This window comes from Callithrix jacchus, chromosome 3, assembly GCF_049354715.1.
Source record: "Callithrix jacchus isolate 240 chromosome 3, calJac240_pri, whole genome shotgun sequence".
In the NCBI taxonomy this organism is placed as follows: domain Eukaryota; kingdom Metazoa; phylum Chordata; class Mammalia; order Primates; family Cebidae; genus Callithrix; species Callithrix jacchus.
The window spans coordinates 103,399,803-103,412,611 of NC_133504.1; the positions used below are offsets into that span (position 1 = coordinate 103,399,803).

Here is a 12,809-nt window from a genome sequence, read left to right on the forward strand (position 1 = left end):
GGTTACTCAAAGTTGGGGGTCATCATATGCAATCTGCCATTGGAAGAGCAGCTGGACTTTTTTCAGGCTGAAGAAAGTTTTAATTCTTTTTTTTTAAATTGCATTTTAGGTTTTGGGGTACATGTGCAGAACATGCAAGATAGTTGTATAGGTACAAACGTGGCAGTGTGATTTGCTGTCTTTCTCCCCATCACCCACATCTGGCATTTCTCCCCATGCTATCCCTCCCCAGCTCCCCCCTGCTGTCCCTCCCCTATTTCCCCCAGTAGACCCCAGTGTGTAGTGCTCCCCTCCCTGTGTCCATGTGTTCTCATTGTTCATCACCCACCTATGAGTGAGAATATGCAGTATTTCATTTTCTGTTCTTGTGTCAGTTTGCTGAGAATGATGTCCTCCAGATTCATCCATGTCCCTACAAAGGATACGAACTCATCATTTTTGATGGCTACATAATATTCAATGGTGTATATGTGCCACATTTTTCCAGTCCAGTCTATCATCGATGGGCACTTGGGTTGGTTCCAGGTCTTTGCTATTGTAAACAGTGCTGCAATGAACATTCGTGTGCATGTGTCCTTATAGTAGAACAATTTATAGTCCTTTGGATATATACCCAGTAAAGGGATTGTTGGGTCAAATGGAATTTCTATTTCTAGGTCTTTGAGGAATCGCCAAACTGTCTTCCACAATGATTGAACTAATTTACACTCCTACACCAGCAGTGTAAAAGTGTTCCTATTTCTCCACATCCTCTCCAGCATCTGTTGTCTCCAGATTTTTTAATGATCGCCATTCTAACTGGCATGAGATGGTATCTCAATGTAGTTTTGATTTGCATTTCTCTAATGACCAGTGATGATGAGCATTTTTTCATATGTTTGTTGGCCTCATGTGTGTCTTCTTTTGTAAAGTGTCTGTTTATATCCTTTGCCCATTTTTGAATGGGCTTGTTTGTTTTTTTCTTGTAAATCTATTTGAGTTCTCTGTAAATTCTGGATATCAGCCCTTTGTCAGATGGGTAGACTGTGAAAATTTTTTCCCATTCTGTTGGTTGCTGATTCACTCTAGTGACTGTTTCTTTTGCCGTGCAGAAGCTATGGAGTTTCATTAGGTCCCATTTGTCTATTTTGGCTTTTGCTGCCAATGCTTTTGTGTTTTGTTCATGAAGTCCTTGCCTACTCCTATGTCCTGAATGGTTTTGCCTAGATTTTCTTCTAGGGTTTTTATGGTGCCAGGTCTTATGTTTAAGTTTTCAATCCATCTGGAGTGAATTTTAGTGTAAGGTGTCAGGAAGGGGTCCAGTTTCTGCTTTCTGCACACTGGTAGCCAGTTTTCCCAACACCATTTATTAAACAGGGAATCCTTTCCCCATTGCTTGTTTTTGTCAGGTTTATCAAAGATTGTATGGTTGTAGATATGTTGTTTTGCCTCCAAGGCCTCTGTTCTGTTCCATTGGTCTATATCTCTGTTTTGGTACCAGTACCATGCTGTTTGATTACTTTAGCCTTGTAGTATAGTTTGAAGTCTGGTAGTGTGATGTCTCCTGCTGTGTTCTTTTTGCTTAGAATTGACTTAGCTATGTGGACTCTCTTTTGGTTCCATATGAAGTTTAAGGTAGTTTTTTCCAGTTCTGTGAAGAAAGTCAATGGTAGCTTGATGGGGATAGCGTTGATTCTGTAAATTACTTTGGGCAGTATGGCCATTTTCACGATATTGATTCTTCCTAACAATGAACATGGAATGTTTCTCCATCTGTTTGTGTCCTCTCTGATTTCGTTGAGCAGTGGTTTGTAGTTCTCCTTGAAGAGGTCCCTTACGTTCCTTGTTAGTTATATTCCTAGGTATTTTATTCTCTTTGTAGCAATTGTGAATGGCAGTTCGTTCTTGATTTGGCTTTCTTTAAGTCTGTTATTGGTGTATAGGAACGCTTGTGATTTTTGCACATTGATTTTATATCCTGAGACTATGCTGAAGTTGCTTATCAGTTTCAGGAGTTTTTGGGCTGAGACGATGGGGTCTTCTAGATATACTATCATGTTGCCTGCAAATGAGACAATTTGGCTTCCTCCTTTCCTATTTGAATACCCTTTATTTCTTTTTCTTGCCTGATTGCTCTGGATAGGACTTCCAGTATTATACTGAATAGAAGTGGTGAGAGAGGGCATCCTTGTCTAGTGCCAGATTTCAAAGGGAATGCTTCCAGTTTTTGCTCATTCAGTATGATATTGGCTTTTGGTGTGTCGTAAATAGCTTTTATTATTTTGAGATACGTTCCATCAAAACTGAGTTTATTGAGGGTTTTTAGCATAAAGGGCCTTCTCTGTATCAATTGAGATAATCATGTGTTTTTTGTTTTTGGTTCTGTTTATGTGGTGAATTATGTTGATAGACTTGCGCATGTTGAACCTGCCTTGCATCCCCAGGATGAATCCTACTTGATCATGGTGGATAAGCTTTTTGATGTGCTGTTGCAATTGGCTTGCCGGTATTTTATTGAAGATTATTGCATCTATGTTCATCATGGATATTGGCCTGAAGTTTTCTTTTCTTGTTGAGTCTCTGCCAGGTTTTGGTATCAGGATGATGTTGGTCTCATAAAATGATTTGGGAAGGATTCCCTCTGTTTGGATTATTTGGAATAGCTTCAGGAGGAATGGTAACAGTTCCTCTTTGTGTGTCTGGTAGAATTCGGCTGTGAACCCATTGGGGCCTGGGCTTTTTTTGTGTGGTAGGCTCTTGATTGCTGCCTCAACTTCAAACCTTGTTATTGGTCTATTCATAGTTTCAGCTTCCTCCTGGTTTAGGCTTGGGAGGACACAAGTGTCCAGGAATTTATCCATTTCTTCCAGGTTTACTAGTTTATGTGCATAGAGTTATTTGTAATATTCTCTGATAATGGTTTGAATTTTTGTGGAATCTGTGGTGTTTTCCCCTTTATCATTTTTTATTGCATTTATTTGGTTATTCTCTCTTTTCTTTTTTATTAATCTGGCTAGTGGTCTGTCTATTTTGTTGATCTTTTCAAAAAACCAGCTCTTGGATTTATTGATTTTTTGAAGGGTTTTTCATGTCTCTGTCTCCTTCAGTTCTGCTCTGATCTTAGTTATTTCTTGTCTTCTGCTAGGTTTTGAGTTTTTTTGATCTTGCTCCTCTAGCTCTTTCAATTTTGATGTTAGGATGCCAATTTTGGATTTCTCCACTCTTCTCATGTGGGCACTTATTGCTATATATTTTCCTCTAGAGACTGCTTTAAATGTGTCCCAGAGATTCTGGTATGTTGTATCTTTGTTCTCGTTGGTTTCAAAGAACTTGTTTATCTCTACCTTCATTTCATTGTTTATCCAGTCAACATTCAAGAGCCAGTTGTTCAGTTTCCATGAAGCTGTGTGGTTCTGAGTTCGTTTCTGAATTCTGAGTTCTAACTTGATTGCACTATGGTCTGAGAGACTGTTTGTTATGATTTCAGTTGTTTTGCATTTGTTGAGGAGTGATATACTTCCAATTATGTGGTCAATTTTAGAGTAGGTGTGATGTGGTGCTGAGAAGAATGTATATTCTTTGGATTTGGGGTGGAGAGTTCTGTAAATGTCTATCAGGTTTGCTTGTTCCAGGTCTCAGTTCAAGTCCTGGATATCCTTGTTAATTTTCTGTCTGGTTGATCTGTCTAATATTGACAGTGGAGTGTTAAAGTGTCCCACTATTATTGCGTGGGAGTCTAAATCTCTTTGTAAGTCATTAAGAACTTGCCTTATATATCTGGGTCCTCCTGTATTGGGTACATATATATTTAGGATCGTTAACTCTTCTTCTTGTATCGATCCTTTTACCGTTATGTAATGTCCTTCTTTGTCTCTTTTGATCTTTGTTGCTTTAAAGTCTATTTTATCAGAGATGAGAATTGCAACTCCTGCTTTTTTTTGCACTCCATTTGCTTGGTAAATCTTCCTCCATCCCTTTATTTTGAGGTTTTGTGTATCCTTGCATGTGAGTTGGGTTTCCTGGATAAAGCACACCAATGGGTTTTGGCTTTTTATCCAATTTGCCAGTCTGTTTCTTTTGATTGGTGCATTTAGCCCATTTACATTTAGGGTTAATATTGTTATGTGTGAATTTGATACTGCCATTTTGATGCTAGCTGACTGTTTTGCCCGTTAGTTGATGCAGATTCTTCATTTTGTTGATGCTCTTTAGCATTTGGTATGTTTTTGGAATGTCTGGTACTGGTTGTTCCTTCCTATGTGTAGTGCCTCTTTCAGGAGCTCTTGTAAAGCAGGCCTGGTGGTGACAAAATATCTGAGTACTTGCTTGTTTGCAAAGGATTTTATTTTTCCTTCACTTACGAAGCGCAGTTTGGCTGGATATGAAATTCTGGGTTGAAAGTTCTTTTCTTTAAGGATGTTGAACATTGGACCCCACTCTCTCCTGGCTTGTAGGGTTTCTGCTGAGATATCTGCTGTGAGTCTGATGGGCTTCCCTTTGTGGGTGACCTGACCTTTCTCTCTGGCTGCCCTTAGCATTTTCTCCTTCATTTCAACCCTGGTGAATCTGACGATTATGTGCCTTGGGGTTGCTCTTCTTGTGGAGTATCTTTGTGGTGTTCTCTGTATTTCCTGGACTTGAATATTGGCCTGCCTTGCTAGGTGGGGGAAATTTTCCTGGATAATATCCTGAAGAGTATTTTCCAGCTTGGATTCATTCTCTTCATCACATTCAGGTACACCTATCAAACGTAGATTAGGTCTCTTCACATTGTCCCACATTTCCTGGAGACTTTGTTCATTCCTTTTTGTGCCGTTTTCTCTAATCTTGGCTTCTCGTTTTATTTCATTGAGTTGATCTTCGACTTCTGATATCCTTTCTTCTGCTTGGTCAGTTCGGCTGTTGAAACTTGTGCATGCTTCCCGCAGTTCTTGTGATGTGTTTTTCAGCTTCTTCAATTCACTCATATTTCTCTCTAAGTTGTCCATTCTTGTTATCATTTCCTCAAATCTTTTTTCAAGATTCTTAGTTTCTTTGCATTGAGTTAGAACATGTTCTTTTAGCTCCCGGAAGTTTCTCATTACCCACCTTCTGAAGTCTGATTCTGTTATTTTATACACTCATTCTCTGTCCAGCTTTGTTTCCTTGCTGGTGAGGAGTTTTGGTCCCCTGTAGGAGGTGAGGTGTTCTGGTTTCGGGTGTTTTCCTCCTTTTTGTGCTGGTTTCTTCCCATCTTTGTGGATTTATCCACCTGTCGTCTGAGTAGTTGTTGATTTTCTGATTGGGTCTCTGAGTGGACATCCAGATTGTTGATGATGAAGTATTTCTGTTTCTTAGTTTTCCTTCTAACAGTCTTGCCCCTCTGCTATAGGACTACTGAGGTCCACTCCAGGCCCTGCTTGCCTGGGATACACCTGTAGCTGCTGCAGAACCATGAGGGTTGCTACCTATTTTTTCTTCTGCTATCATTGTCCCTGAATGATGCCCGCCAAATGTCAGTCTGATCAGTCCTTTGTGAAGTGACTCTGGATATGGGGGTCAGGGAGCTGCTTAAGGAGACTGTCTGTACTTTATACTTGAGGAGACAGTCTGTACTTTATAGGAGCTCAAGTGCTGAGCTGTGAGCTCTGTTGTTCTTTCAGGGCTGCTAGGCAGGTACGTTTAAGTCTACTGCAGCAGAACTCATAAAGCCCCTTTTTTTTCCTCAGGTGCTCTGTCCCGGGGAGTTAGGGCCTTATTTATGAGTATCTGTTGCACTGTCCTGCCCAGCAAGGTGGCAGTTTAGTCACTGCCTGCCTGTAGTGGTTATGCTGAGCTGCTGTGGGCTCTGCCCTGTTGCTGTGGGCTCCGCCCTGCTGCCGTGTGTAATTCCCTATAGTCCTGTTTATGTGGGTGTGGTTAGAGCTGCTGTGGTGATGATGGCCCACCTCTGTAGTGGTGGACGCTCTTTGTTATGGCAGGTTGCCTTGGCAATGGCGGGCTGCCTCAGCCACAGCAGGATGTGTCAGCAGTGGCAGTGTACCTCCCGAGTGCCTCGGTAATGGCGGATGCCCCTCCCCCTCCAAGCTGCACCATCCTGGGTTCAGCTGTGCTTGCCATGAAACTCTCAACCCTGAGCGTTTCCAATTGCTGTTTTGTTTGTTTTTGTGGGGGTGGGACCTGCTGAGCCTGATCACCTGGCTCCCTGCCTCAGGGCCCTTTTTTTTAAATTTTATTTTAATTTTATTTTTTAAGTTGAACGGTTGACTCTCTCCCAGATGTTCCAGTTGCCTGCTGAAAGGATGCCAGGATCTGTGTGATTTCCCGTGTGGTGACCCCCTGCACTGGCTGGAACCACGTTGCTGCCCGGGAATCTCCTGGCCTGGCTTTCTGTTTAAGTCCCGTTTAATCAGATGAATGTGCTAATCTGCCTGCTGTAATCTCCAATTGCCGGTTTAACAGGGCAACCAAACCAGTGAATTTTTTATGGAGTGCTGCTGCGCTGCGGCCCTGGCCCAAACAGCCGTGCTGGCGGCCCATGCAGCTTCTACACCTGGGAATCTCCTGGTCTGTGGGCTATAAAGATCTGTCTGGAAATGCGGCATGCACTCATCATCTGCGGTTTCACTGGGAGCTGCAATCCTGAGTTGGTCCTACAGCACCATCTTCCCCAGTTTCCTTCAGAAAGTTTTAATTCTAAGAGCAATCCATCTCTCTATTTCCAGTAGAAGAGGACAGCATTTAAGTGATTACATTCTACTGAATCATTTGGAATGAGAGAGATTAATGTTGATTCTTGTATTAGTCCATTCTCAAATTGGTATAAAATAAAATAATTTTTAAAATGCTGTAAAATAATACTTGAGACTGGGTAATTCACAAAGAAAAGGGGTTTAATTTGCTCACAGTTCTGCAGGCTGTACAGGAGGCATAGGAGCTTCTGCTTCGGGGAGGCCTCAGGAAACTTATAATTACGGTGGAAGGTGAAGGGGAAGCAGGCTTCTTCATATGGCAGGAGCAGGAGGAAGGTGGGAACTCACTCACTCTTCCTACAGAGTACCAAGGGGAAAAATCTGCCCCCATGATCCAGACACCTCCCACTGGGCTCCACCTCCAACTTTGGGGATTGCAATTTGACATGAGATTTGAGTGAGGACACAGATCCAAACCACCTCACTTGTATCATTCTGAAGATCAAATGGAATAATTCTTGTGTAAATACTTTGTAAATTATAAATAGTGTGACATTTGTAAGGTGTTATCATTTAAATTCTAATATTTATTGAGCGTCTACCATGGGCTGGGCATTGTACTGAGTGTTTACGTAGCTTATAACATTAAATGCTGTGGTAGCCAAATCTAGTTGCTTAGTAGATCCCCCTGGATATCCACATGCAGATAGAATCATGAGCTCTCCATATACAATTTTTTTTTTTGAGACGGAGTTTCACTCTTGTTACCCAGGCTGGAGTGCAATGGCATGATCTTGGCTCACTGCAACCTCCGTCTCCTGAGTTCAGGCAATTCTCCTGCTTCAGCCTCCTGATTAGGTGGGACTACAGGCACGCGCCACATGCCCGGCTATTTTTTTTGTATTTTTAGTAGAGACGAGGTTTCACCATCTTGACCAGGATGGTCTCGATCTCTTGACCTCATGATCCACCCGCCTCAGCCTCCCAAAGTGCTGGGATTATAGGAGTGAGCCACTGAGCCTGGCTCCATATACAATTTATGAATCACAGGATATGGCATACCTTAATGAGCTATAAAAAAATAAGTTTTTTTTCATTCTCTGAAAATGCTGTATCACTTGGTATGTCAGAATAATACTTTTTTAAAAAAACTGGGAAATGGTGTAGAACACTTTGTCCTCAAAGAGCTTTCAATTTAGTGAAATGCCAATGTAAAGAATTATTTATATAATATTAAAGTGGATCACTTGAGGTCGGGAGTTCCAGACCAGCCTGACCAACATGGAGAAACCCCATCTTTATGAAAAAAAAAATACAAAATTAGCTGGGCGTGGTGGTGCATGCCTGTAATCCCAGCTACTCGGGAGGTTGAGGCAGGAGAATCATTTGAACCCAGGAGGCAGAGATTGCGGTGAACCAAGATCGTACCATTGCCCTCCAGCCTGGGCAACAAGAGCGAAACTCCGTCTCAAGAAAGAAAGAAAGAGAGAGAGAGCAAGAGAGAGAGAGAGAGAGAGAGGGAGGGAGGGAGGGAGGGAGGGAGGGAGGGAGGGAGGGAGGAAGGAAGGAAGGAAGGAAGGAAGGAAGGAAGGAAGGAAGGAAGGAAGGAAGGAAACGAAAGAAAACAGGAACCTCCTTAATGTTACATGTGCTTTAAATTGCTTTCATGTGCTTTGTCTAGGTAAAGCAAATTTTTCATCAAAGAAAGCTTGGACAGAAAATATGCCTGGTAAATCAGTCTTCTAAAAGCTGCTGGAGGTAAGGAAAAAAATTAGTAATGTAATGCTGAACTGCCCATCTAGTTAATTCTGGGTAATATACCAACAACTTTTTGCTTTTTTTGGCAGAAGTTTTGCCCTTTTTCACTAATCCTATCTCAACTTATTTCAAGAAGATTTCTTTAGTTGGCTAGGCAAGAAAATGTTCCTTGCCTCTCTTATATAACTTAGTGTCTCCACTTAAATGAAATGCCTTAAGGAAAAAGCAATTGCAGAGGAGGTAGGAAGAAAAGACAAGAACAAGGCTAAAAGAACTTGGTTTTAACAGGCATGTACATGAGAACCTTTATAGACTAAGAACTTCTGGAGGGTGGGGTGGGGTCATCCTGGGATTAATGATGAAGGGAATCTGTCGCCTTTGAGCATGAGTACTTTTTACCTGTGGCTCTGCAACAAAGAGGCTATTGTGCTTCAAAACAGATGCTCCAAACAAGGATAGAGAAACCAGGCAAAGTGGGCCAGAGGGGTGGTTGCTTACTGAATATTTCGGTAACATTTTCAAAATAATTGGCCTAACTATGTGCCCAAACTAAGTTGTAATTTCAAGGGCACCATAATTAACAGGGATTTATGTTAAAGTTCTGTAAATATTTCTTTGTTTTCTCTTTCTTTCTTGTAAATAGATCACTAAGAGACGGACCCAGGGCCTGCAATATTGTGGGTCAATACTTCATGAAACAGAAGGTACTCTTGATGCAAGGATGGTAAGGGATGCTTGGAATCAGAAATACATAGTCACTCTGAGTATGATAGGAGAGATGAGGATATGCTATGAAGAACTAAATAAGAGTAAATTCTAAGAGTATTAAGTTCACACTTCATATACTGCTCCAGATAAAGGCAGTTTAAAAGCCAGGCATCTGGAGCCAGGCTGCCTGAGTTTACTGCTCAGCTTTGCCACTTGGGTAAACGAACAAAACCACCTGTAATCTCACTACCTAAAAAAATACAAAGTATTTACAGAAAAGTATGAAAGCAAACCCATACTCCATTAACCATTCTACATTGAATATGTATCCTTCTCAGCTTTTCCCCAAATTTATACACATCTGTATGTAATGGACACATGCATAATGCCAGAAATACTGGTCTACAATTAAAAACATCATTTAGTGATCAAATTGGACCATGTAGTACATACACGTTCATCTTGTATGTGCTAATCATCTTGTGTTACTGGGTAGCGGTCCCAATCCAGACCCCAAGAGAAGATTCTTGGATCTCCTGCAAGAAAGAATTCAGGAAGAACCCCTAGAGTAAAGTGAAAGCAAGTTCATTAGGAAAGTAAAGGAATAAAGAATGGCTATTCCCTAGGCAGAGAAGCCTGAGGACTGCTGGTTGTCCATTTTTATGGTTATTTCTTTTTAGATGCTAAATGAGGGGTGGGTTATTCATATTTCCCCCTTTTAGACCATGTAGGGCAACTTCTTGACGTGGCCATGGCATTTGTAAAGTGTCTTCTTCCTCACTTCTTCAATCCATATGGTGGGAGTGTAGCATTGAGGACAACCAGAGGTCACTCTCGTCACAACCTTGGTTTTGGTGGGTTTTAGCCAGCTTCTTTACTACAACCTGTTTTATCAGCAAAGTCTTTTTGACCTGTATCTCATGCTGACCTCCTACCTCATCCTGTAACTTAGAATGCCTTGACCATCGGGGAATGCAGCACAGGAGGTCTCAACCTCATTTTACCTAGCCCCAATTCAAGATGGAGTTGCTCTAGTTCAAATGCCTCTGACATTTGTATGTGCTAAGATGTCTATAGTATTTTTTTGTCTTATTAACTATTGGTCTATTTAATAAACATCTATGTGTCCATTATTTTGCTATCATGGTAGTAGAGTGAATGTCCTTGTATATAAATATTAATTTTATTATTTCTGGAGGCTAAATTTCAACTGGGATGATAAATCAAAAGGTATGCACATTTAAAATTTTAATAGATACTACCATGTTCCCAGCCATAAAAAAATTTTTAATAGACACTTCCATATTACTTTTTAAAAGATTGTGCAAGACCGGGCACAGTGACGCACACCTGTAATCCTAGCACTTTGGGAGGCTGAGGCAGTTAGATTGCTTGAGTTCAGGAGTTTGAGACCAGCCTGGGCAACATGGTGAGACCCTGTCTCTAAAAATATACAAAAACTAGCAGGATGTGGTGGCACATGACTGTTTTCCCAGCTAGTTGAGAGGCTGAGGCAGGAGCATTGCTTGAACCCGGGAGCTGAGATTGCCCCACTGCACTCCAGCCTGGGTGACAAAGTGAGAAACTGTCTCAAAAAAGAAAAAAAAGGTTGTATTAATTTATGCTTGCAATAATATGTCAGAGAATGTCTTCCTCCTCACTACTTCAATCCATATGAATTCTTTTTCGCTTTTTATTGTTATGGAAAATTTTAAATACATAAAAATAGAAAATAGTCTAATGAGCTCCCATAAACCCAACATTTCATTTCAAATTTATTTTTATTCCTTCTTGTTGAATTATTTTAAAGCAGATTTTAGACATGACACTTTCGCAGGCAAAGCAGATATTTTATATCGTCAATTATTTCTAATTCTGCTTTCTTCTAACAATGTATAAACATGACGCTGTTTGCTCTCCTCCCATTCTTATCTCTCAGTGTGAGAAAATAAAAAACAGAACACTAAGAGGCTTCCTGTAAAACTTAGTTGGAAGATTAAACACATTTTACTTTTACTCCCAAAATTATTTGAATTATTAGTAATCACTGGCTCTCAACACATGCTAATTTCTGATGTGGCTCTTTGATGCTGCTGTTCTCGTTAATGTAGAAACTGTTTATTGAATGAGAAATAAGCTCCCACTCTAGGATGAGATGCGTCATTGAGGAGCAGCCCCCTGGTTTTGGTGACAGATGTCAGAACGCCTACTGAAGGACAATGCCCTGAGGATGCTGTGCATGGGGTGGTGTGCATGGGGCCCAGGAATAACCAAACCATGATCCATAATAACAAACAAACAAAACATCTGTTAGCATGACAGCCATCACAGGTCATTCCCTCCCCAGGGAAGTGATCTAGAGATTACCTCTCTTTCCATCAAGCGGGAGATGTTAGAGGGCATCAGAAATTGGGGGAAAAAAATGTTACCAAACCCTAGCACTTAACCAAAGTTGGTTCTGAACTACCCTTCAGTGGTTCAGAAAGATGTTAATCGAAAAGGGTCCCAATTCAGAGTTCACTTGCTTTTTTTTTTTTTTTTTTAAATAGGGATGGGGTCTCACTATGCTGACCAGGCTGGTCTTGAATTCCTGAGATCAAGTGATTCTCTCATTTCTGGTGAGGCTGTGGAGAAATAGGAATGCTTTTACACTGTTGGTGGGAGTGTAAATTAGTTAAACCATTGTGGAAGACAGTATGGCAATTCCTCAAGGATCTAGAACCAGAAAAACCATTTGACCCAGCAATCCCATTACTGGGTATGTACCCAAAGGATTATAAATCATTCTACTATAAAGACAGGTGCACATGTAGGTTTTTTGCAGCACTATTTACAATAGGAAAGATTTTGAACCAACCCAAATGCCCATCAATGATAGACTGGATAAAGAAAATGTGGCACATATACACCATGGAATACTATGCAGCCATAAAATGAGATCATGTCCTTTGCAGGGACATGGATGAAGCTGGAAGCCATCATTCTCAGCAAATCAACACAGGAACAGAAACCAAACACTGCATGTTCTTGTTCATAAGTGGGAGTTGAACAATGAGAACACATTGACACAGGGAGGGGAACAATACACATTGGGATCTGTCTTGGGGGAGAGGAGAGCATTAGGACAAATACCTAATGCATGCCGGACTTAAAACCTAGATGACAGGTTGAGAGGTACAGCAAACCACCATGGCACATGTATACCTATGTAATAATCCTGCATATTCTGCACATGTATCCTGGAACATAAAGTAAAATGAAAAAAATTAAAAACAAAAAGAATATGGGAATTAAACATTCTGAATTTAATTGACCTAATTCAAGCTTTATACAATAACAGTAGAGATCTTTCTGAAATGTAAATCAGATTTTGTTATTTACTTGTTTGAAACCAGTCACAGGCTTACCATTCTCTTAAAATTTAGATATCCTCAAGGAGGCCTACAAACCTGGTCTCTCTCTTTCTTTTCTTTCTTTCTTTCTTTCTTTCTTTCTTTCTTTCTTTCTTTCTTTCTTTCTTTCTTTCTTTCTTTCTCTTTCTTTCTTTCTTTCTTTCTTTCTTTCTTTCTTTCTTTCTTTCTTTCTTTCTCTCTCTCTCTCTCTCTCTCTCTCTCTCTCTCTCTCTTTCTTTCCCTCCCTCCCTCCCTCCCTCCCTCCTTCCTTCCTTCCTTCCTTCCTGCCCTCCCTCCCTCC

At 40.8% G+C, this 12,809-nt stretch overlaps 1 protein-coding gene across 1 annotated transcript in view; it reads left to right on the plus strand.

The window, feature by feature from the left end:
* LOC144581686 (uncharacterized) overlaps nt 1-12,809 on the plus strand; it is a 153,578-nt gene that overhangs the window by 48,782 nt on the left and 91,987 nt on the right. The window contains exons 3-4 of the mRNA XM_078366071.1: nt 8,332-8,408; nt 9,052-9,132. Coding sequence (XP_078222197.1) covers nt 8,332-8,408; nt 9,052-9,132 — 158 coding nt within the window. The remainder of the gene's footprint in view (nt 1-8,331; nt 8,409-9,051; nt 9,133-12,809) is intronic.